General features: G+C 46.5%; 2 protein-coding genes across 12 annotated transcripts in view; one reads left to right on the forward strand and one right to left on the reverse strand.

Moving 5' to 3' along the window:
• The window catches only part of CD58 (CD58 molecule), a 49,893-nt gene extending 48,476 nt beyond the window's left edge, over positions 1-1,417 (reverse strand). For all 10 annotated transcript variants that reach the window (XM_056340784.1, XM_056340788.1, XM_056340787.1 and 7 more), the window contains exon 1: positions 1,279-1,417. In XM_056340784.1, the coding sequence (XP_056196759.1) occupies positions 1,279-1,330 (52 nt within the window). In that variant the 5' untranslated portion in view covers positions 1,331-1,417. The remainder of the gene's footprint in view (positions 1-1,278) is intronic.
• Positions 1,368-23,342, forward strand: PLA1A (phospholipase A1 member A). 2 transcript variants are annotated; one of them, XM_056340778.1, is made up of 12 exons: positions 1,368-1,492; positions 6,358-6,521; positions 8,324-8,525; positions 9,760-9,937; positions 11,432-11,540; positions 14,053-14,154; positions 15,025-15,114; positions 16,010-16,177; positions 17,240-17,329; positions 17,786-17,894; positions 21,393-21,557; positions 22,868-23,342. In XM_056340778.1, the coding sequence occupies exons 2-12, from the start codon at positions 6,458-6,460 to the stop codon at positions 22,950-22,952; spliced, it is 1,362 nt and encodes a 453-aa protein (XP_056196753.1). In that variant the 5' UTR covers positions 1,368-1,492; positions 6,358-6,457; the 3' UTR covers positions 22,953-23,342. The 2 variants fall into 2 exon arrangements, with proteins under 2 accessions (XP_056196753.1, XP_056196754.1); XM_056340779.1 differs by having other exon boundaries at positions 6,358-6,476.
• Positions 23,343-24,658: the final 1,316 nt, after the last annotated feature.

Consider the following 24,658-nt stretch of genomic DNA (forward strand, 5'->3'; position numbering starts at 1 on the left):
ACAAGAACTAGCCCAGAACTGTCAAACTGCCTAAAGGGAAAGAAACAAAAAGCCACATTCAGGTAAGTTTGGTTTCTGTGTTGGTCACTTTTGGAAGAAGTCTGGAAGAAAACACGAGAGTTGCTAACAAATACCTTTGTCAGCCATTATATAGGGTAAATTGTGCTCTTACATGAACCAGGTCTTCTCCCCTTAACTCAGTTCTTATAAAAGAAGTTGAATAGGGAAATGAAGCATTAAGGAACCCAGCAAAACATGCAAGAACTAGAAGGCAGTAATACTGCTTAAAAATGAGCTGATGCTCAGAGCACTGGAAGAGCTCCCTGGCTGTCAGATGAGCCTCGCTACAGATGCAGAACGCTCCCAGGTGCCCCAGTTCGCTCCCCCAGCTTAGCTCCCCTATCCCCTCCGCGTCCCGGTGAAGCTCTGACTGCCGAAGTCACTGCAAGTTTGGCTGAGCACTCCTGCGGGTGGCACTGCGATCCTCCCGCTGCCGTGGCACCCAACAACCTCCTCTCCTCACAGGGAGGGCGCGACCCGTGAGCCCTTTGGCTTTTTGTGGTTTTTTTTTTCCCTTGAGGAAGTGACTCAGATGCCAAAGCATGAGCCTTTTCAGATGCAGGGATGACAAATATATTTTTACAATAAAAGCCGGTTTCCTAAGCTTCTCAGGAACGGGGGCAAACCGGGGGTACCTGGGAGCCGCTTCACTTGAACAGAAAATTACCTCAGCGTATGCGGGTACCAGAAAAATCCCACTTTTCCCACCGTAACCTTCCGTTTGCCCAAGTCTGAGACAAACGGGGCACGAGCGTTACCCGCGACACGAGCGGGGCGGGTGGACCCTAAACACACCGATCGCTGATGCTGTGGAATTCCGCTGTTACCGGCGGCGGAAGGGGAGGCGGCGGAAGGGGAGCCGCCGGGTTCCGCCGCCCGCCGTTAGGACGGTCCCCCGGCCCGGGACGGCTTCCCTCAGCGCCGCGCAGGGCGCCGCGGGCGGCGGGAAGGAGGCGGCGGGAAGGCGACGGCGGGCGGCGGCAGCTCCGCCAGGTCGCACCACAACCGAACCGCGGCTGCGGGGCCGCCGCCCCTCTCACGGCCCTGCTCGGCACCGGGGGGCCCGGCCGCCCCGGGAAGGGACGGGTAGGGCCGGCCCTGCTGCCCGCCCTGCTCCTGCGCGCCGCACCCTCCGCCCCGGCGCCGCGTGAGGGGAGCCGGGCGGCAGCGAAGGGGAGGAAAGCGGTGGATCTCCCGCCGCCCACCCTCACGACTTACCCAGAAAGGCCACAAAGCACAGAAGCCACCCCAGCGAAAGCGACGACCTCATCGCTCCGCACCCCGGAGCGGCTCTACTGATGGGTGTGCTCCGGTAGAAGTCTAAAAGGGCGAGGGCGGGCTGGCCCTGCCTCCCGCCGGCCGGCACCGTCACCGTCCTGCACCTCCCGTCCCCTCCCCGCGCCCGGCCGTGGGCGGCCCTGCTGAGGTGGTGGTGAGTAACGGGGTTCCTCAGGAAACCCCGGGCCTCGGATTTCAGGCTTCGAGGCCGCCTCCGGGGTGTCGTGGTGGGGTTCAGAGAGGAGCCGGGGTGCGAGGCGGTGCTGCGATGGGTTTCTGCTGCTCGGGTGTGAGCCCAGCAAGCGCCGGCGGCAGGAACTGCCCCGTTGATGCTCTGACAGCAGGGAAGCTTCAGCTCTGCTAATTGAAAAGCTGAAATTAAACGGATTGGTTTAATTTCCCGTTGAAGTGGGAGCCCCACAGGTTGGGGGAAGAACAAATTTCAGCAGGTAACACGCAGCTCGCCGCCTCAGAAAATGGTGGTCATCTAAACCTAGTAGTCCTGACACCGATGTCCCCAAAATGCCCGCTGGACTCTTCAGGGGGCACCTGGCAATATCACCCTATGGGGGGTGGGCTCCAGACTGTTTCCCCCAAGGGTGGGCTGGCCTCTATGGGTGTGACCTTGCATGGATGACTGGCGTCTGGACACTACAGGGTTTTTTAAGGAAGAAAGGGAAACTACAACAGTTTGGGAAATGCTCAGCAGCTATTGAAAAAATGCTATTTTGCCAAATACTGCAGTGGCAGCTAGTGGCAGCTGTGAGCCAGCTTTCCTCCCATAGCAGTGATCCATGAGCAGATGCCTCAGCCTACTGCGCCGGCGTCCCACTCAGTGTGGCGGAGAAGAATCCAGCTGCCAGCAGGTCCAGCTGCAGACCTTACAGCCTCAAAGCTTGCTTGGGTCCCAGAGGCTCAGCTTCCTAGGGGAACACCAGCATGGCACTAGGGCTGGATGGGGATGCTCTCACTGCAGCTTTATCCCGCAGCTGGCTCTCTCCCAGTGTGCTCAGTCCACACACTCACTCCAAGCAGCTGTGTCAAGCTACTCGCCACCACTTGGAGCAACCTCAGGCTCCACTCTTTGTTCTTGATAGCTATGGTGAAATGACGTGGCATGTAACTAGCTTCCAAATGGAACCACTACATGGAGTCAGGCCCATCCCATAAATTCCTTTTGCTCAGTGACAGAAACCCACAACAACCCTTTATGTCCATCTTCCCTTTTCTCCTCCATTCCCAATATCTGTCAAGTGCCAAAGGGAGCTCCCTACCCTGTAAAGCAGGGGTCCTCAAACTACGGCCCGCAGGCTGGATACAGCCCCCCAGGGTCCTCAATCCGGCCCCTGGTATTTACAGACACCCCCCTGCCCCCCCCTGCCGGAGGTTGGGGGGGGAAACCAAGCAGCCGCAGGTGACTGCCTGCCACTTCATCCGTGCGCTGGCCCCCTGTTTAAAAAGTTTGAGGACCCCTGCTGTAAAGGCTCCAATTTGCAGTGTTTACACCAGAAATGTAACATGGCCATCTTCCTGCCGTATCCTCGTGGCAAAGGTGGCTGTTCTTTGCTGATTAGTCCTCTTGTCAGGTAAAAAGTTGTCCCAAGATGTCAGAGACTTTGGATTGAACCTTGTTGCTGGGAGGATCCCACCTCCCACCTTGCACGCTACAACTTTCCTGTAGATTGTGAGACTTTTGAGGTTAGCAGTGATAAATCTGAAGCAGGGACTGACACTTTCACTTAGATTATTTTAGGGTGGAAGGAACCACAGGAGGTTGCCCACATGCACTCAAAGCAGGGCAAAGTTCTTCCTGCAAAGTTGCTCCATGTTGTAGAGAATGATTAGGGCTTCATGGGGCAGAGAAAGTGAGAGAGAAACCTGAGCCTGGTGGCTGGTGCTCTCACCTAGGCTCCTCTGCTTTGGGGAGACTACAGTGTTTTGGGAGATACATGGCAAGGATGCGTTCTGCCTTCTTGTGCATACTTATATAGTCATACTAAGTAGAAGATCCATAAAGTACTCATGAAAGACTCAAGAAAATGACTGGTTTTCATCCTTTCCTGACAGAGTACCCAAACAGACTTGCCCATATCTTCCCTTCATCAGTTGCCAAGCCAATCTTTAATATTTTCTTCTTACTATCTCATAGTAAGGATATTCTTCTGAAAGTCAGGAGTTTGAATCACTTTTTGTTGAGGTAAGAACTACATCCAATTCCTCTGTAGATCCTGGGAACAACACACAGAAGCCTAGGTGCTTAATGTAAAGCCATGGTTTCTATTCCATGTGCAAAGGACAGAAAATACAGGAGCTGTGATACCAAGTATTCCAGTGGTAGGGTAGGATCCAGGCCGTAATGTACAGTGAGCTAAGCTCTGCATGTATTTCATGCTCTCCCTCGAATGCAAAGACAACAGGGAGTGGTTTTAAATAGTCATCATCTGCTTAACTCACACTTGGTTTCCCTAAAGGTCCCGCACTGCTACCCCAACTGCATTCTTTCCAGTATCAATGAAGTGTTTTGCAGTCTAATTGATTTTTCTTGTGATCAGATTTCCATATGACTAGCAGGAATTTGCAGTGCTTATATGCCTCTGCCAGCTGTTGCTTTGTGGGTGAGGAAACCACATTTTCAGCTGGAGTTGAGCAGTTTCAGCATTTGCTTGAATGTGCAAACAGCATGATTTTTTCAATTTCAATGAAAAGAATTTGTGCATAAAATCAAACTTGTTTGCCTTCATTATCCCTGACTCATTCTCAAATGAATCACACTGTGCTTTGTGATTGTATGCTGTAAGAAAGTGCTAAAAGAAACCTCTGGTGGTTTGGAAGTCTTTGCAACAGTGTTCCCATTGCCATTGTAATCACTCCCATTGGGAAGTAAAATAAGTGGCACCAACGTTAAGCTGCTGAACTAATGTAAATGCAGTAACTGAGTAAGTTCACAAACGAGAAGAAGAAACCCCTTCACACCAAAATACTTCTACTGGTAAGAGCATTTGAAGCACAGAGGAACTGATTGGCTTCCGCTGTTTTGCATGGGGGACCACCACAGTGTGCTGATATAATAAAAAATTTCCTGAAATCACTAAATCTGAGATTACAGGAAAAAAAAAAACCTGCTCAAGAAATTTTCAGTTTCATGAAGGTGTATTTTTTTTTTTTAGCATACCAAGTTGTTCTTTAGCAACTCTGCAAATACACATAGCAGTGCAAAAATTCAATCAGATCTGTACATCTGGGCCACAGGTTCATTTTACTCTAAGGCTGCAATACCAGTGCATGCCATATATTACATGGCATTTCAAAATTTCCATAGAACTTGGCAAAGAGTAACAGTTGCATTCTGATACAAAACGTAGTGCTTATTACCATAATTTAATAAAAAATGGAAAGAACTGTTTCCTGGTTTTCTTTAGGTGCTCTGATTTGTTTTACTCTGAGAAATTTTTCATTTTCACAATTGCACTGCTGCTCTGGAGGCTTGTAGTATGGAAATGTCACTGCCTGTTGGTATGATTTCACAAGTTTATTCCCTTGTTTCTTGACTAAGCTTATCCAGAGCAGTGGAATTTGTGGGTGTGGTGAAGGAGCAGGCCTGTTGCAGTCTATGGGCTTTTATCTTACAATCCGTGAATCGACATGAGTCTAATGCTAGGGCTAGAAAGATGAAGAGTGGGGTGGAAGCCAGGAGTTGGCTATTCGTATTGCAGCTTTTAATCTTGGAAAATTGATTGGGTTGACAATCTCAATTGTGTATTTGAAGAGACACTAAGAACCTACTTCTCTGACAATAAGCCAGCTTGATTGTGGAGCCAAGTATTTCAGGATCAGAATGTGCCTGAATCCATGTCTCTGGGAGGATGCAGATGAGGCAGGGCTTCAGTAGCCCTCCAGGCCAGGCAGATGATGCTGCCTAACTTCTCTGTGAGAACTGACAAAACTTCTCTCAGGAGTGAATTAGAAATAAAAAAGATCTTCTGCCTAAAGTAGTCCCAAAGCCTTTGGCCAGAGAAAACTGGGGTAAAGAAATAACTGCTGTTGCCAGTAACTGTAAAGGAAAATAATGTTGGATGCTTTTGCAAAGGTCTGTGGTCTGACCGATGGAAGCAATTTCTTCAGTTTGTTGTTTAAGCAGCTGTAGAATAATGCCTCGATGGGGAACGCTCCTTTGCTCGTTACCCTTCTTGCCATTTGACACAGTCAAGGGTAAAGCCACCTTGTTCTTCTGCAAGAATGACCAACACACACCAATGAGACTTAGGGAACAGGCGTGCCCTTACCTGAAAGCCTAGCACAGCCAGGGGGATGGTACCGTCATCTCATGAATGTCGTGTGATGGACTACTGGTTACATGCTTGGTAGCGTGCTTCTGCTTCTCCAGCTGTTTACACCAAAGCAGTAAAGTTTTTTATTCAAAGATCTGTTTGATGTATTTGCATGCTTATGATACTGGTGCATTACTGAGATCATCCTTCTATTTCCCATAGTATCTGACACACAGTCTCCAAAGGAGACGTGTAGAGTGTCCCCGCCCTAAGAAATGTACAGCCTGAGTGTATTATGGCCATATGGCACCAGTTACATTTTAGTCTGTCTTTCCCCTCGCTTTTCAGAAGCAATCCATTGCTTTGCCTTCTTTTGGCAGTTACGGGAGCTTGACCAGAAGTAGAAAACCAGGAAAGACAGCAATGCAATAGGAAAATACACAGATGCGAGGCTGGTATGAATCTTCCTGGCATTGACCTGTGAAGCCTTGTGACAAATCAGCATTCCTAGTCAGAATTTGCGGACAGGTCTAGGTGGCAAGGGTAAAGCACTGTAATTCTGTTGCTTGCTGGGACCGATTTTGCTAGCTGATTTCTGAAGTGAAAAGTTTGCCTTGAGGAAAGAGAGGTAGGGGGAAGGGAACATCGGCATGTTTTTTAACCAAAAAGTCAGTGAAGCCCTCTGACACAGACCTTGGCTAATGGTCAAATAAGAGCAGAGGTAATTGCCCCTACCCTTTTTTCCCAGCAGAGCACGCGCTGGTTCACCATTAACAGAGTCAAGCTGACCAAGCAACTCACCACAGCTGTTTTCCCCTCTACAATCCTACTTGTAGTGGACTCACAGGAAGATGGTTGGGGATCTGGAAAGTAAGTTGTTTGCTGTCTTATTTCTGCTCAGCACAGCACAAGCAGGTAAGAAAAACATGAATGCTTGGCAAGGGATTGAAAGTTTTATATAGAAGTATCTGTATTCAATTCTCCCTAAACAACCTGTGTGTCAAGAGGACCTTGCTGTAACCTGGTTAGGTGCTGGGTTAAAGGGTAGTGCAAGAATGGTCTTTTTTTCTCCCATGCTTTGATTCAGTCAGTCTAAATGATTTAACTCCACTAACCTGAAGTGGAAAAGGGACCGCTTCACCTCTAGTGTTGGCATCTCCTGCGTTGAAAGCTTAGCAGGTGTGATTTGCAGCAGATGAGAGAAAATAAACAAACTCCACTCTTTCATTTCCTTCTTTAATTGTACTATCAACAAAACTGCTTTTGTGATCGCCACTACAGTCCCACATCACAGGCAGCTTCACAGCAGTGCACCTCCTGCCTTACATTTACTCACAACCCCACTTGTCTTATATCATTTCTGACATGTGCCATGCTTGCACTGAGCCTGCCCTTGCTAGTTAAGCTGGCTCATGAGCTGCGTTTTTTCCAAATTGATCTCAGAGAAGATCTCTTTCTCTCTTACCTTCAGTATACAGGAAGACTAAAATAAACAACAGTAAGAGATAGTCACATCTGACAAGGGGGAATCTGAATGTTGAATCTCGCTCCATTGTGCTGACCCCTAGGCTGTGTTCTGCCTAGCCAGTATAAAGTATCTTTTATGGAAACAGCCAGCAGTTAGGAAGCTGGTTGGTTGATTTTTTTAATTTTTCATTTTAATATTATTGTATGTGCAGATTAAAGGCTGTTTTGCTTCCTCCAGTCCAGAAAAGAGAAAGTGCAGACATTGTCATTGCAGCAGGATTCAACTATGCCAGTTCATAAAGTAACAATTTTTAGGTCAGAAATGATCATTTAATCAATAGCTTGGTTTCCTGCTCATTGCAAGTCAATAAATTTCACCCCATTAGTCCTTCAGTAAATCCAACATCTTACCTTCAACAAGCCCTCCAAAATAGCAGTCAGTTGTCTGAAATGACAGAAGATGGACAATGCAGCTCTTCTGTGGGTAACCTAGCTATACATACTGCTAGCCATACATACTACTAAACTTCCATGCTTGCTTTCTAGCCTAAACTTGCTCAGTTTTTGTTAGCTACAGGTTTGAAGTTTTTTGATGGTTTTGGGTTTTTTTCTTCTTTGCTGTCTAGATCAAAGTGCCTTGCAGTAGCTTCCTTCTTCTCATAAAGCATTTTCATCCAGTAAATGAATCAATCGGGGAATTATCATTGACACATTTTGTCATCAGCATTCTCATATTTATTTATGGATTTTTGAATCAATTGTCAATTCTGACAAATTGTCATCAGTTTCTGATGACCTGTACCTTCTACTAAACCTACCAGAATTTGAATAGAAATATCCCCATTCAGTGGTGACTACCTACCTGTTGGCAATCATTTTTGTTAAAGATCTGATAACAAGTTAATAAATGTACTTAGTAGCTGGTGTGTGTGGCTGATTTGGGGAAAAAAACCTAACAATGTCATTTGCATCTTGGAAAAAAACCTCTCAGAAGTCAAAGATACCATGATATCCACAATTATCTTCCCCAGCCAGTGTTGGAATTCCATCAAAGGACAGAAACAGCTTTGTCAAAAAAGGTTTCCAGAATAGGTTGATTTTAATTTATGTTCTATCCTTTTAATTTTTATCAATAGAAGTGAGATTGTTACTTCCATTTTCCTACTGAATTAGAATGAGATTCCCCCCCCCCCCCCCCCCCCATTGCATAGACACAGACTAAATAGGCTATTCACTCCCTCTCATTGCAGGAAATACAGGCAGACTCTCAGGGCATCACTGTGCTGACTTCCAGACAGCAAATATCCTACGGGGTAGTAAACTTAAGGTCCAATTTCTTCTGTTCACCTCCTCAAGCCCCAGCTGTGGGGAGCTGATTTTAGCTGATGATGACATCAAGAAAAGCAGCTTCAACAGCAGCCTGGAAACAAAGATCATAATCCATGGCTTCAGGTGAGAGTAAGAAGAGTGCTGCGACTAAGGTTTGACTCATAAATTAACCGCTGCGGGGGCATTCCTAAGCATTGGCTGGTGCTGGCACAGAATCCTCATGCTCCTCCAACCTTAGTTTCCCCAGCAGAGTGGCTGCATGCAGAACACCTGCTAAGAACAGAGTTAGCAGTGCTCAGCTCCAGACGACCTGGGAATTGTCTGGGAGACTGTTGGTGGGCCAGGGACAGAGGCATGGAAAATTCTGACCAGCTGCCTATTTTGTGCATATTTCACATTTTTTTGAAAGCCTAAAAAAAGTCAGGAAATTAGGATCTCTTTCTCTCACTTATTCTTTTCCTCTCTTCTCCTTTGCCTCTTTCTTTTCCTTTCCTTCTTTTGATTATTTTTTTTTATTTAAGAAGTTTTTCTTCAAGATTCCTGTCCCTTCAAATTGTCTTCTTGGAGCTCATGCCCTGATTTATTGACAGCCTGGATTAGTCAGCCATGTAGGAGCCCAGCCAGACACATTACACTTCCATTCTTGAAACTGTGGAGATTTGAGCTCGTTTTTTTTAAGCTGTCACCATTCCGCAAGTTTATTTTACTGCGACATTTTTCAGCTAGGTGTTGACCATATAACATTATTTTTTTTTTGGTGTGCAAAGGCCTAAAGAGAAAGTGCATAGAAGACCAGGGTGAAACCACAGAAGATGTTGCAGGGTCTTTTCAGAAAACGAGGTGTTGCCCTCATGTGACATAGCACACCCCTAACCAGGTGGTATTAGGGGAAGTGGGTAGAAAATAGCCTCCTCAGTTTTCCTTGAATTCTTAGATATAGATATTTCTTTTTTTAATTGTCGATAGGTTAGGAAATGCAGCAGTGAAAGTCTAAGTGATTTGGCCAAGGACTTCCTGCCAGTTGGTGGCAAAACAGGATCCAGATGTTGCCAGTCAGCTCACTTACTCCAGGTGGGCTCTGGGGGGGCTAACTGGAGCACCACAGCAAGACTGAGTTTTCAGCCTGAGCCCTGCAAATGTTATCTCATTCATTACTGAATCGGCCCATTCTGAAAGGTGTTATTACACCACTGAAAAGAAATGCCAAGTGTGGAAGTCTGGCACCAGAAAAAAACTTTCAGCAACCGTCTGGAAGCCTCCTCTGAAACAAGTGAAACTCCAGCACCAGTGGACAACATATTGACACGTGCCCTGTTTTGGAAAACACCTAACATACTTGTTTCTGATGACTCCACAGGGCTTTGGGTACCAAACCTTCCTGGATTGAAGGGCTTGTCCATGCCATACTGCACACAAGCCAGGTTAACGTGATCGCAGTAGACTGGGTTTATGGTTCTACAGGAGCCTATCCCTCTGCAGTGGAAAATGTCACACAGCTGGCCCTCTCCATCTCACAGTTCATCAGCAAGCTCCTGGTAAGCTACTGTGGACTTACAGTGGGGGCGAGCATGGCCAGAGAACATCATTCATGCAAGCAATCCAGAGAACTGCTCCCAACCTGCTATCTCCAGGAGCTGGACAAGCAGGCTCATTATTCCAGAGTGAGCACTGTGTAGCAGTAGAGAGTTTTCTTTTTTTCCTCTCTCAGCCCAGGCTTGGGCATGCCACTGTTTTTCTTCTTTCTCTTGAGTTTTGATATTTTTTTGGAAAAACGTGCCAGTTGTCAGATGCCTCTCCAGCCCAGAATAAACCTAAAAGATGCCTTAGGTTTTCTCAAATCCATGCTTCACTGGACAGTCGTCTTCTGCCTGGAAATTTTGTCCAGGAAGCTGGAGGGTGTGGGATTTGAGGCTGTTTTATACTTGCTTTGGGCTTCAGTTACACTTCCAGTAGCTGGAAATCCCTAGACATGTGCCAGTTCCTTTGTGCACAGCACAGCTAAACAACACTTAGGCAATGAGGGTGACACCTCTTCGTGTTAACCAACTGTGAGTAAACTTTGCATGTAACTTTTGCACTCCAGACCTAGGCTGCACAGCATAGGAAGGAGTTCCTGGGTATGCATCACATTGTGCACTGTCACACATTTCTATCCAGAAATACAGCAACCCTTGGAGCCGCTGTCATGAGAAGGATGGGGTGGAGGGGGAGAGGACTGTCACCCCTCATTACTGATTAGGTTACACAGTGAACAAATAACTGGGCTGAACCATGTCCCCACCACTCATTCTGCGTCTGTGCTGTGCTCTAGTCCAGCTACTTAAGGACTTTTTCTGTCCAACTTCTCCTGCAACCACAGAAGACTATATTCTCTTCTCATAAGCCTCAGTATTGCTCCAGGATATGGCCTCATACATTTCAAAGTCAGGATTTTTCATCTCACCTCCACACTCTTGTGCACCATATGCGCTCCCATTGTATGGTACTGCATCACGCAGACCAGCATGCAGGCAGCTGAATCCCTGTAGGGATGGGGTCATCTCACATCAGGTCTAAATGGCTGTGCTTTACCTAGTAGTTCAGCCCATGGAGGAATCTTAATCTCTGAAAATATAATCTTAAAATACTAATCAGGATAATGGTATAATGGTGGTATAAAAGTGAAAAATCCTTTCCTCTGCTTTACTGAGAAAAACATTATTCACATCATGTGTGTGGGTCACTTAGCTGAGAGAAGGAAATTCAATGTGAAGCAAGCTGTGAAAAGAGAAGCTACAGGTTATGTAGTTATGAACAGGAGCATCTGATTGACCTGGTTAGGATTGACTTTGCATCTGTGGACCTGAAGAAGAATTCTGAAGAACAGAAAGGGCAACACACATCATTCCTACATCTATTTGGTTTTCCACCATACACCTCAAAAGCAATCCTGTGTTAGAAGAGTTGCAGAGCTGCTGTGTGGGCTGGGACAGAGGGTATCTTACCTTTCTGCTACAGAAACATTAATTTGTATTCTCATCAATTTGCAGGCCCTGGGAGTCTCAGGGACATCCATCCATATCATTGGGGTAAGCCTTGGTGCACATGTCGGGGGCCTGGTGGGACACTTCCATGGTGGTCAGCTGGGACGGATAACAGGTATCATAAAACTGAATCTTGGGTCCTCATCTGCTCCTCAAGGGAGAGAACGGAAGAGCAAGGAAGGGGAGCCACCCATAGTGGCTTTTAATTGCATGAGGGCTCAACAGATCCAAGCTTAAGGGCATCTTCCTAGCTTCAGAAGAGCCTGATGATGCCTTTCCAGCCATCAGTCCCCTCCACACCGCCAAAAGAATGCATGCATTTGCAAAAGGGTCCTTCCACCTCTGCTCCACTCTTCAAATTGGTGTCTTCTTAAAAGAGGACAGGACTTTGTAATAACTAATGAAAACCCACAGCACCCATGTGCTTTGCTTCTGCTTTATAGCACGTATACCTCTGTGGTTCTTAAAATTAAAGCCTACAATGCATGTCCATTGTGGGGGACCAGCAAGAGTGAGCTGCTCTGCAGGAAAACGTGACCTGAGAGCCAAGGGGACAGCAAGGTGGGCAGTGGCCTCACTGACAGGGGACACAGCCTTAAGGAAGGTCTCACTGCACGCTTAGCAGGGCAGTCCAGAGAAACGTTAGTTCAGCCTTCACATGTCACAGCTACCTACACTGCAGGAAATACAGGCATTCCTTCACGGGAGCTGAGTTTCATGCCAGGCCCCTTTTTAAGCTGTGAATCAAAGTTTATGTTAGGAGGAACTTGGAGTAACCATTCTTCTGCACCAGGATTTTATGATCAGCAACATCTTTCCGATGAGCAGAAGCAGATACTTTCCCAGGAAACCATGGTAATCAACTTCAGAGTCAGAGACTCTTCCCCCTTGCTGTCTACATGTAACAAAAGCTCTGTAGGTTTATTTATTCTATAAATTTTTCACTCTGCTAGAAGACAACCCTTTTTCTACACTCCTGATTGTCATATGATTTCATAGGCACACTGTGCATTGCAGGTTCCAGTTCAGATTTAGGAGCCTGAAGACACGTGGGTTTATACCCAAGATATGTCTGATCTCACCTCTCGCTTCCTGACATACATGCATACATGCATAGAGGAAAGTGATCCCAGAGCCATCATTTGCTGAAGTGTTTTCAATCACCTAAAAAGAGCTGTGGAGCAAAACCAGAGGGAGTTTTGGAGATAAGAGCACAGACTCTTTTTTTTCTTCTTTTTTTTAAATGAAGTGAGTTTCTTTAACCAGTGCCTGTTCCTGTAGATATCTCCCTGTGCAGGAAAGCAGATGGTAGAGGAACTGGAATGAACAGCACATAGCTGAAATTGCTGAAGAACAATTTGTTTCAATATTTGCAGAGGAAATGAAAAATCCTGAAGGAATTCAGTTACATGCAGTATAGCTGCAGTGAATAGTTTTCTTAGCTGCTGAGGATGTACACCTCGATGGAGTTTATGCAGCTTGTGCTTGGAAGAGGTAGGCATAGAGAATATAGAAACATGCTTGCCTTTGAGCCGTGCTAGAATTGACTGCTGCTCATATTAGGTGTTTCTCCCTCCTCAGGAAGAACTTTAAGCTACAGCAAATAACACTTTTAAGTACCTCTTAAAACCTTCAAATAAAATTTGGTCTGTAGAAGTAGGTGAGGAACCTCTCAGGTTTTTGTGTGTGTCAAGACTAAAGAACATGGAAGAAAAATTAAAGCAATAAATTCTTCTGACGACTTCTCTCATGATTAGCTTTTATTTATAGAAAGGAAATAATTTTTTTCCGTCTTTGCTTCCCCCCTCACAAATGCAAACATCCATTTTTATATTGTTTGTATTATCTTCCCCATAGAGAATTAATGGGACTGAGTCCAAGGCAGTGAAACTGGCCAGCTGAGGCTAAGTGGCATTTGGAGCTGCTTCTTAAACTATTGTTGTTGCCTGAGGAATAAAAAAAATCTTGTGAGATTACTTTCTATGAAAAGTCACCAGGATAAACCTCAGCCAGAACAACAAAATATTATCTTCAACCTGTTCCTTGGTGTTGCCAAGGATAATTTTCTGTATTCTTTCAACTCCCCAGAAGTTGCTCTAGGAGCAAGTTTTAGGCAAAAATGTAGATGCCTGCTGACGGACTTGATTTTATTTTTGGGAGAGAGCTCGGAAGCCTTTTTGTTTCAAGGATGTTTGATCCTATCAGACCTTTGTAATGCCTGGGATGCTGAATTCATCACCTAACTGATGATCTTCAGTGGGATTTCTCAGACTGTAGTGCTAATACAGGTGACAGTACCACTAGGGAAGGTCTACAAGTTTGATTCTCTTTCACTAATCCAAAAGATACTCTGTCAGAGCTATTTGAAGGTTAGTCATGGCTTTACAGGCTAGAAGCTTGAGGTACAAAACTGCTAAAGTGGAGAGGAACAGTGCAGGACAAGGTAAGGAAGCTGCAGTGGAAGTTAGTGTAGGCAGAAACCATTCTGTAGTATAATCAGTGCAACCTGGGAATAATTTATCGCTTCTGCCTAGCAACATTTTTCAAGTTTTAAATAAAATAACTGGTCCAGAAATAAGAGAGGAGCTGAAAGGCGCTTGTTCTTGAGGTGTTTGATTTTGTTACAGGGCTGGATCCCGCAGGCCCTAAGTATACCAGAGCCAGCCCTGAGGAACGCCTGGATCCTGGAGATGCCCTCTTTGTGGAAGCCATTCATACTGATGCTGACAGTAAGCTGGCTTTTATCTTCTTCGGCCCGTGCTTCTGTTCCCTCTGCTATTATTATTGCTAAGGTGTCTGTAGGTCTTTTTCCCTTTTTTTCCAGACTACCATAAGTTAAGGTTCACTCTGAAGAAGCTTCTTGATTAGATAAGCTTTAATGATGAATTAATTGGCACATAACCATACCACAGAGTGCTTCAAGCAACAGACATGTGGACATTAGACAGAGGGCAACCTTCTAGCAAGTATTTCTTCCTTAACCTTGCTACAGCAGAGTGAGTTTATGCAGAAGCAGCCTAGCATGGCTTTTACTGCCTGGAAGGAATTTACATGTCTAGTCTTACTTTGCTTTTTCCCATCTGATGTTAAGAAAGATACTGCTGAGAGTGCCAGTGGAAAGTAAGAGTTGAACCAACAGCTGGTACAACAACAGAGTAACTTTTCTAAAGTATTTAGGGTCTACATAGGCAGAATGTGCTTAAGAATAATGTGGTGCCTTTGAGTCAAACCTCTTGCCTGGAGAACACAAAAATCTCTACCAACATAACTCAATCATGACTCATCATCCCCAGTTAAGGCTGTGGTCAGTTCTGTTCTCCTTTACACAGAACCAAGAACCTGAGTCACAGAGCTGGTGATTAAGCTGCAGTTCGCAGACATTTTGGTGCCAGGGCCCGGAGCTCTCTGCTTCGCGAAGCAAACCTGCACAATGCAGCTGTGCAGGAACAGGAGATTGGTCCTTGCTGTCTCCAGCACTGGAGCTAGGTCCAGCACTACTAATGTTCAACCAGTTTATAGGGGTCTGTCATACACCATGTAGAGTAAAGCCTATAGAAAAGCCAAGTGTAAGAATGAAGTTGCATTTCACCTCTTTTCAGATTTTGGGATCCGGATTCCTGTAGGCCACATTGATTATTTCGTGAATGGAGGCAAAGATCAGCCAGGATGCCCCCGGTTCATCTCTGCAGGTGAGAACACTCTGTGGCCAAGCAAGGGGCTTTCATAGCCATTCAGCAGCCTGTGAAAATGCTGTTTGGCAACCAGCTCCCGCTACAGTCAGGGCAGTCATCAAAGTAAGACAATATGCATTTGTAAAGACATATGGCAGCAGTGATTCATGGCCCACATCTCCTCTCAGCAGTACAAGCAGCTGAAATTAAAATCTCATACAAGTCAAGTGTCTTGGCAGCACTACTGTCAAGAAACATGATTTTGGTGACACTTCTGTATGAGCCAGAACCCTAGCATCAATAGAGTTTGTATCAACAACAAAAAAAAAATTTTGCTAGAAAGGCTCTTAATTACTACTAGCAAAAGCTACTTCTTGTTTTCATGCTGCAAGCTCTGTCTTAGAGACACAGTATACTTAGGTATACATAGAGATACAGCTTGTATGATTGCTGTTCTTTCCTTCTAGAGGACTTTACACAGTAAATAGGGCAGCTAAATATTAAAATATGTTCTGGATGAGCCAGCTGCATCGAGGGTCAGGTTACAGGGGAAACCTATGGCATCTCACTTCCCATTGCTGGTGCAGGTGGGACTCAAAGATACTGTATCCCCGTGCAGAGAACTTGGGGCCTCATCAGTGGTACACTGATGGAGATGTGGTAGCCCTGTGGTCCCCCTCTTCTGACAGACTCTGTTAGATGCACTTCTAACTTCCTGCAAAGCTTCCCTTGCAGTAGGATCTGGGTTTATAGTCACAGAGGTGCTCTGCAAAATGTTATTGATGGGAAGGGGTTCACTGCAGAATCAGCAAGCGGGTTTCTTGATTCTCAGTTCCTTGGGACATGCAAAAAGACTGAAGCCAACAGAGAAACTCATAGCTGCTTTTCTCTGGGTGCATTTTTTTTCTTGCAGGTTATAAGTATCTGATCTGCGATCACATGAGGGCAGTGCATCTCTATGTCAGTGCCTTGAAACATTCCTGTCCGATCCTGGCATTTCCCTGTGCAAGTCATCAAGATTTTTTAAACGGTCATTGCGTGGACTGTGTTGACCCTTTCCTGTTCTCCTGTCCCAGAATAGGTACAGTACCAGCATGAGACCTTCCTGGAGCAAATGACAATACCTTCTTGATGGGTGTCAGTGCAGAGCACAGTATGCAGTTCAGATTTTTCAGAGCAGGATTTGCTTTGGTTCTCTTTGGGGATAGTGAGAAACTGTTTTGTTTTCAGGCTTCCAACAAGAAGGTCTAAAAGCTCATATATTGCCTGAGGTAGAACACCAAAATCTTGAACATTTCTAATCTTTAATCTTTTAAATAATTAAACATTTCATAGGGCCCACAAATGTGTTACAAGAGAGTTTCCAGAATCATCTGCTTGACAAGTGAGAAATTAGCTCAAGAAGTGTCTGGTTTAGAGAAGCAGCTGTAAATTTTAGCCTAAGCCCATTCTTCTACAGTCACTGTTGCTATGTCACCTCCTTCTCTTAAATTCCTGCCATGGCCACCCTAAAGATGAGCTCCCTGGACTGGGATAGGTTAATAGCTGCCTCTTTTAGGCTTCTGAAGCTGGGTTGTGGCATGAGGAGTGGAAGCATCCTCTGGTGCTATTTGCAGTCTGGTACAGAAGGATACAAGGAGAGGCCTCTTTTGGCATAGGTGCTCTCAGATCAGCCACCCCTTCCCCATCTCACCAAGCCACATTGTCAGCTAGTCAGTGGCACAGACCTCAAGTTATGGTGGTCTTCTCACTTGACCAAGAGATTCAATTTCTCAGCACCTTGTGTTTGCACTGTCATTTACATCTGCATTAAGTTTCCTGGCTTGGCAGTCTTTAGTCTTGCTCATTTTGCACAGGTGCAACTGATAACACAGTTTGTTAGCAGAGGAATGAAGCAAAGCCACCAAGAGGTGCTCTGATGATGATTACCTGGGGTAGCCAGGAGAGGTTTTCTGAAGGACTGTTAATCTGTTAAACAGACACCACAAACTTGTACTTGCTCTGATTTGCACTAGTATAGAAAAGGGTCTGTCCCTAAGACAGCAAAATTGGGCAGGGTGAGAGAAGATGAGTTAGGACTGATCATGTTTCTGTTCTGAGTCATTGATGGGTTTCCCTGCACTGGCTTTATTTCCTCTTGCAGGCCTGCTGGAACAGGCAGGTGTCGAGATGAGAAAGCTGCCAAAGGAAGTGAAAGTTTATTTAATGACCAGTACCTCAGCCCCATTCTGTGGTAAGTAGTACAATGAAAAAAGAAGTCAGAAGGGTCTTGACCAAATGAGGCCGTGCCTCTGGGGAGGCCAGGCAGTTACAGCCCACCAGCCCCATCAGAATCAGCTGCTGTGGCCCAGGTGGACTGAGACACACAGCTGAAGAGCAACACCCCTGCACATCAGCCCCATAAAGCCCTCTCCAACAGATTTATTAGTGTGGGCACAGCCCCAGATCAGTACAGCCACGTGGCGTCAGGAACGAAGTAAAGGGTAGTGAAAATGCCTGTCTGTTTACACTGTACTATTCAGAGCTGCCCGCTGTGCCTCTCGTACACAGAGACTAGTTTCTTTTATGTTTGTTTAATCTTCTTTCTGCTGGTGGGGCCAGGGAATGAGTGTTAGAGCCCTTCTTTTGGCAGGGGTAAGTCTAACCAATAGTACCTGCCCTCACTCCTACATACCTGCCTCTTGTTCAGTCCATCACAGCCTGGTTGAGTTCCAGTTGCAGACAAAAAGAAATGTAGTCACCAGCATTGAGATCACTTTCTGCAGCAACAGTACCAACGACTCGGCAAAAATCACCATGTGAGTAACAGTGCATGCTTCTGGCCTGTATATTCCCAGCTCCATGTGTAAGGGTGTTTATTCCACTCCCAGAAAGGCACAACAATAGCTTATCTTCCTGAGCGCAGTCACTGCGAAACGAACCACAACCTTTCTTATGGAGTCCCTCCATATTTACCTGAAATGCTCTCAAGAATCAGGCATGTGCTACTATGTCTCAATAACCCTGGCTAGATCCACCTCTTCCCTGAGTGCTCAAAGCAGTAGGGATCACCAAATTTGCATACTTTTGTGTTGCTGTGCTGGTTCCTTTTCTGTGTCATACCCTTGCCTGGCACCAGTTCAAATTGCAGTCGGTGCCAGATGGTTATTATCCCTGCTCTGCCAGATAGAGATGGCTACAGCAAGATCCCACCCACTAGAGGTTCCAGACTAATAGACTTGGTGGCTATTCCTTGGGAGACTTTTCCTTTGATGCCCCATAGGACAGCAGTTGCAAGGAGGAGACAAGTGCAGCTCTGCATGTCAGAAATGTGTTCAGTAGCTTGTTGCCTCTGCAGTAATGCAGCAAAGCTCTCAGGCTCCCATTGCAGGGAAAGGTCCAGGAGGCAGGGCCCCAAGACTACGTGTGTACACAGACAGATCTCTCTTGAAAGCACCAGCCTCCTCCAGACCGTATCTGAATTAAAGGACCAGACTCGGGCTCCTGCTCCGCAGCCCTTGCTGCAGGGGGATCTCCCCACCACAGAAAAGTTCCCCAGATCACTTCTGCACTTCCTCCTACACCTTCTTGTCCGCGGCTGTGGGCTGGGAACCGCAGTATAGACATGCAGCTGGCTGCCTCAGGAAGCAGAAAAAGAGTCTGCTAAAGAGCCCCAGCCAGCTCTCCTAGGATCAGAGGGGTTCCACTGCTGGCTCCCACACAGTCCTGTCTGCTAAGCCAGAACATTGTCATCTGAAGCTAATTGTGTTTGCTGATCCAGTCCTGGGCACCGGGAGGTGGGGAATGAGAACCAGGGAAGGGGAAGCCACGCTCCAGGGTGCTTTCCAGCATGACATAGCTACTTGGTCACAGATTTCCAGCCAGGGACGGAAATTTGGAGTTTGTACTCCAGCCTGGTGGAGCTCAGTGTGTTCAACCCCTCCCTGGCTTGGAAGCCAAATCTGCCTTTTCCAAAGATGCGGGAGGGAGGAAACAGGAACACTCAGGTCAAGTCAGGACCCATGCAGCACTTCCTTTTGCAGTTGCCGGACACAGGGTTCGACAGGCATCCCACAGAAGGCACGTGAGCGCTGGGGAGACAGGCTGCCAGGGGAAGTGAGACGGGCAGGCAATCCCAAGGCTTTGCTGCACCCTCAAGTTTTATTGAGACAGTAGAGTTTTATAGCAGGGTAACCTATCCAGAGATACCCTTACCCTAGGAGAACAGCAACTGTGTTTCATTTAAGTGCCTTTCTAAGAAGCACAAGGCAAAACTGAAAAATTTGCTCACAGCAGTGAACCTACAGATTTGAAAGTATAAAATTCAAGATACCCCTTTGAATCCACACTGCAGCAAAGAGCAAAGAAACTTCCCCACTCTAGGCAAAGCTCAGCCCTCCAGTGCAGTCAAGCTCAGTGGCAAATGAGTATCTAAACACAGATTCTCACATTGCAGTTCAGACACCGATCATTCACTGACTTATTTCAGGTAATCCGACATGCGTGGCATCCTGCAGCTCCCCAGGAGTGCACAGGTACTTGGGAGTGTTCAGCCAGTTTCATACCTTTAACAGGTGACTTGCATGGTTGTGTCTTACCTCACGTTGCCCTTCTCCTCTCTCAAACATCAATTCCAGTCTCGCTCCTCAGGCTGCCGTTACTCCACACAACTGCACCAAGAGACATGTCCCCAAGCCCCATAGCTGCCATGGGGCTGACAGAGTTAGGAGCTTGTTACACAGCATGCTTCACCACTGCATTGCCATTGCTTACACATCACACAACATCATCCCCTATATCCAAGAAAACATACTTCTGAAGCCAACCAAGAGTCCTACATCCATCCAAAGGTTGTGTGGGGTTGAACTAAACGTCAGTCCCACCATTGACCTTCTCCAATTTGCTTAACCTTATTGTGTTCCTCTGTCCTAGGGCAGGGCTGGATCCTGCCCATGGACAATATGCAGTAGAGATGGCCTCTCCTCTTTTTGTTTTCCATTTGCTACCCATTATTCTCCTTTAAAAGCACAATTTCATGATGATCCCTATTTTTGGCAGATAATTTCAAGCCAGATGCAGTCAGATATACAAAACCTCCAGTATCTACTGCTGCAGCCTAAAGGATGGGAGGGACTGGATACACTGGTTTGGGTTGGCCACTGTGGCCTAGGAGGACACTAAATGCAGCTGTCAGCCCACTCCTAAGAGCTGCTTTGGTTAGCAGAATTGTAAACTCTTCCTGACCCTTTTATCACCTCTCCCCTTTCCCTACCATCACGTTTCTCATCAGGCAGTTGCTCAGGTGCTTCTGGGATTGTGCTGATTCAGCTACACACATATTCTTCATGAGCACAAAGAAACTGATGAACACTAGGCTCTTAGAGGTGCCAAGCAGATCAAGCATAAGAAGGCCCATTGGAGGGAGTCCACAGAAGGGAGGTGGCCCACCTACATATCATGGCTGGGCAGCACTCCTCTGCAGCACACGACCAGCTGGGCTCTGATCATTGGCTGTTTAGCAAACCTCTGGTATTTCTCAGTTCGTGTTACCTGGGTAAGAGCATAGGGACAGACAAACGTCCCTCTATCCGAGCATCCCACCTTCAACATGGTCAAAAGCAAGTACTCAGAGAAGAGTATTTAAAACAAAATCAGCGTAAACATGTAGCAATACTTCCCCAAATAGCTTTCCAGTGTCTGACTAATTACATCTCAGGGACTTTCAGAGCCAAAGGTGAGATCTTTGTCCTCATTAGCTTTTGTCTTCCATGAACTTGTGCAGTCACCCTCCCATGACTTGTACAGTCATGTAAACTTTCTAGCATCCACAACATCCCACAGCAGGTATTTTAACAGCTTAGAAGGAATGGTACTCTATGCAGTGTGCGATCTTTTTGAGCTTGCCACCTCTTGGCTTTCTCTGATGAGCCCTAGTTCAGATACAGTGAAGAACCGATACTATCCATGCCATTCATGGTTTCACAGATGTTGGCCTTTTTCACCACTCACCTCTGTAGCAATCTGGGCAGTGTTTCAATCTACATGCAACAGCAGGAAGAGGTGTTGTAATTGTGTGATGGAAGAAAGGACATTTATACAGAAATGTTCCTGACCACAGAGATAAAACGTGGAGAGACAGCCAGTAAGACTCTCGTGCAGTGAATTGTTTTGACAGATGAGTCTTCTCACTCCATTTTATTGTGGGGGGCTTCATGATAATACGCTGGGTTCTTCCAGTATTCCAACACATCTGCATATGGCCTGCATCTGCAGGTTGATTGAATGTTCTCCCTCACATCTCTCACCCTGCCTTGCAGACCTAAGCTCCAGGTGATGGGCAAACAGCTGCTGGCCCACAGAGTTCCCCTCTGCCAGATAAACAGCGTGACACTGAAGTATCTCCCCAAGAATAAATTTTGGAGGAAGGATGAGTCATCCATCGTGGGCAAGTTCTGTGCAGCCCAGCTGCCTCTCGATAGCAAGTAAGTCACAGGAATAGCTTACAGGGATCCAGTGAGCCTCTGGATGCAGCCTGCGGTTTGAAACAATGCATTCTCTCTCCTGTTATAGATAAACATGTAAAGAGGTCTCTCCCATCACCTCTGCATTCCTATTTAAATAATTTTCTACCTGTGAGAAAGAAAAACTACCAAGGTAGTTTTCTAAGAGTGTTCTACAATTCTTTCCCCAGGATAAAAGCGTTGTACTGTGAAAGGAAAATGGATGTGACTCACATCACCTTAAAAGATGCTGAAGTTGCAGACCATGGCAAAAGCTTGAACTAACTAGAATTTACTCCTTTTGTCCTTGCTTGCTCTCTCCATCTTCCCCCTGTCTACACTGGGCCCCCATCTGAAACACAGACAAACATTTTTCAGGATGAGACAGCAGAAGACCAGTAATATATTTCTGCTTCTTATACTGCAAAGGTTTATAAAGCACCAAGGCTAAAGACAATCATTTTGGCATTTTCTAAGCCAGGCTTTAGAGTATATGCCTTCAGCCATAATTGCCTTACCCAGAGTAGAAGCAGCCAAGTCCTCATCCTGAGAGAGATAGAGGTCTTCTCCATAATACAATATTCATATTCTTGCCAGGAGTTTTGCAGATCCAGAGTTCTTGCAGGAAGGGTAAAACAGCTGGGTCTGCTTGCTTCTGAATTGACTCTTATGCTGGCCCCAGGCTGAAGCAAGCTCGTGGGTACTCCAAACCAGGGAAAACCAGAAGCAGCAGGCAAACAGCTCACATTCAAATTCTGCTCTGATGTGCGTTAAGAAGACTCAAGCACAAGGCAGTAAAAACATACCTGGGAGACCCAGACAGGGAAAAAAAGAGGCACTCCTATGTAAATACCAGGCGCTCCCTTTGGCGTAAGGACTGTTCCTCACTAGTGGAACACTCTGCAAAGCACTCCAAAGTTGGGATGGATGAGCAGACACATGGCTTTTTATCACTTATGACCGGGACAGCATGGCACATTGCCTTAAAGGCATACTGACCTGCACCCCTGGAAGCACTGAACCTGGCTGCAACGGAGGTACAAAGCTGTAGAGCTGTACAGGTTCACAACTATGCTCAGAGCAACAGTAGTATTGCTGGGAGGGGGCAGTGGAGAGGTGAAGGACACAACCCCATGCACACCCCTCCAACCATTCAGCCAGGGCACAGCACCCTGTTCATCACACCGTTGCAGAGTAGCACAAGGTCCATCACCAGCTTGCTGGCCTCTGTGTTAGGATAGCAACCTCCACCTGCTAATGCCCAGCCTGACTTCCCTGTGCTCTTCCCGCAGCAGGACAATGTCATGCCTGCCCTGGAACATCACCCTCCCAGGCAACACAAATGTCTCCTATGAGCTGCCTGCTACATGTGCCTAGCACTGCCTTCGGAGCATGCAGGCATACCCAAACGGGAAAGGAGCCCTAAACCTGTTGCTGCTCTCTGCTCACGGATGATACTTCCACCATAAAACTGGACGGGTTGCTTACTTCCTGCATGAAGGACGGGACATCAAGGAAAATTAAGTGTGTGGGAGATCAGTGGGTACAAGGCTGGCTGGTTACAGCAAGACCTCTCAGTTAAAAGACTGGATTGGGACTTTTATCTCATGGGTTCTGTATCCAGCTCTGAGACAGGCAAGTCATTTAATCTCAAGGTTTGGATCTCTATGAAAGGAGGAGGAGATAACATCACTCTTTCTGTGACAGGACTACTGGGATGATTCATTTGTATTTTATATTAAAGTGTCCTGAGATCTTCATATTAAAGGTGAGAAGTATTATTTTTCCTCAGCAAGGGGCAATGGTGTGGTTCAGGTTTGGCATAGGAAGGAGTCATTCTTAGCCAGTGCTCCCAATGGGAAACTCACTAGTCTCACATACAAGACACTTTCAGAGTGAGACCCTATTGATTTCATGTTAGTGCTCCTGCTGAGTAATCAGAAAAGATCTCCTTCCCTGACAGGCCTGGAGCAGCTCTCCTGGTTGTTGGCTTGTTCTCTCTAAAGCTCACATGAAGTGACACAGACACTGGGAACATGGCACCGCTGTTGCATCCAGTTTTGCACTGCTTTGACCAGCTTCCCAGAACAGAAGGCATCGCAGCCACCAGGTCACCTAACACAAATTAGTCCCAGGAGCTCAGCACAATCTTTCAAACCTGGAAAAGTAGCCAAGGTCTGGAAAGAACTGGTGAAAGATTACAGTAAGAGATGCATGTACATAGAAACAGCCCTCACCAAGCCATGTCTTTTCTACCACCCTGATGCATATGCAAATCAAAGAGGAGAGACAGGTCTTCATCACTTTTGCCCACAGGTCACATCTTCTATAGACTATTTTCTCTGGTTCCCCAGACTGACTTCACAGGTGATAGAAAAGTTCACAAGGAACACCATGGTCAGAGGAGAGGGGCATCCTAAAGGCATTTCTGCTATAAGAAGCCTCAACTATTTGGCATGAGCTGTCACTACTGCTTCACTAGACATTGTCACTGCAGAGTTAGCTCCTGCTGTCAGCTTACATCCAAGCTTCTGGGCCCTGCCATGTGGCTGTTTGGAAGGCCAGCTAACAAACACCGTCTCCAGCATACACTCAGGAGGGGGTTAGAGCTGAGCTCTGACAGCCTGACAGAGATCCAGATCAGCTGGTGCCATAAGAGTTTCCAGGGAGCTTCTTGTTGAGGACTGGAATATAACTTCAGCAGGCACCTGTGAGGGGCAGCATGTAATACAGCCCAGCCCCATCCACTTCCTTCGGGCAGAGGTGTAAAGCACTGTGACAGATGGACGGAGTTTCACTGTGCGTTTCAGTTCCTTTGCAGAAGAGACCCCAGCAGCTCCGGTGTTAATTTGCCGGACACATTTCCCAGCCGTGAAGGGCAATGGGGTCAGGCTGAAGCAAGAATGTAGCAACAGAGCATGGTGAGAACCATTAGCAGGATGATCCCCAGGCATGGGGCAGCCCCATTCTTCTGCCCTGGGGTGACTGCAAAGTTAAACAGTGCAAGGACCTGTGTACACCATGGAACCCACATACCCACCACCTCAGAGGCCTCTCCAGACCTCAGCAAGAGCGCCAGATCC

This window comes from Falco biarmicus, chromosome 5, assembly GCF_023638135.1.
Source record: "Falco biarmicus isolate bFalBia1 chromosome 5, bFalBia1.pri, whole genome shotgun sequence".
Classification (NCBI taxonomy): domain Eukaryota; kingdom Metazoa; phylum Chordata; class Aves; order Falconiformes; family Falconidae; genus Falco; species Falco biarmicus.

Coding starts and splice junctions, on each gene's coding strand:
- PLA1A (XM_056340778.1), top strand. CDS start 6,458: ATGGTTGGGGATCTGGAAAGTAAGTTGTTTGCTGTCTTATTTCTGCTC. Junction 6,522..8,323: donor GCTCAGCACAGCACAAGCAG/GTAAGAAAAACA, acceptor CTCTCATTGCAG/GAAATACAGGCAGACTCTCA. Junction 15,115..16,009: donor CCCCCGGTTCATCTCTGCAG/GTGAGAACACTC, acceptor TTTTTCTTGCAG/GTTATAAGTATCTGATCTGC.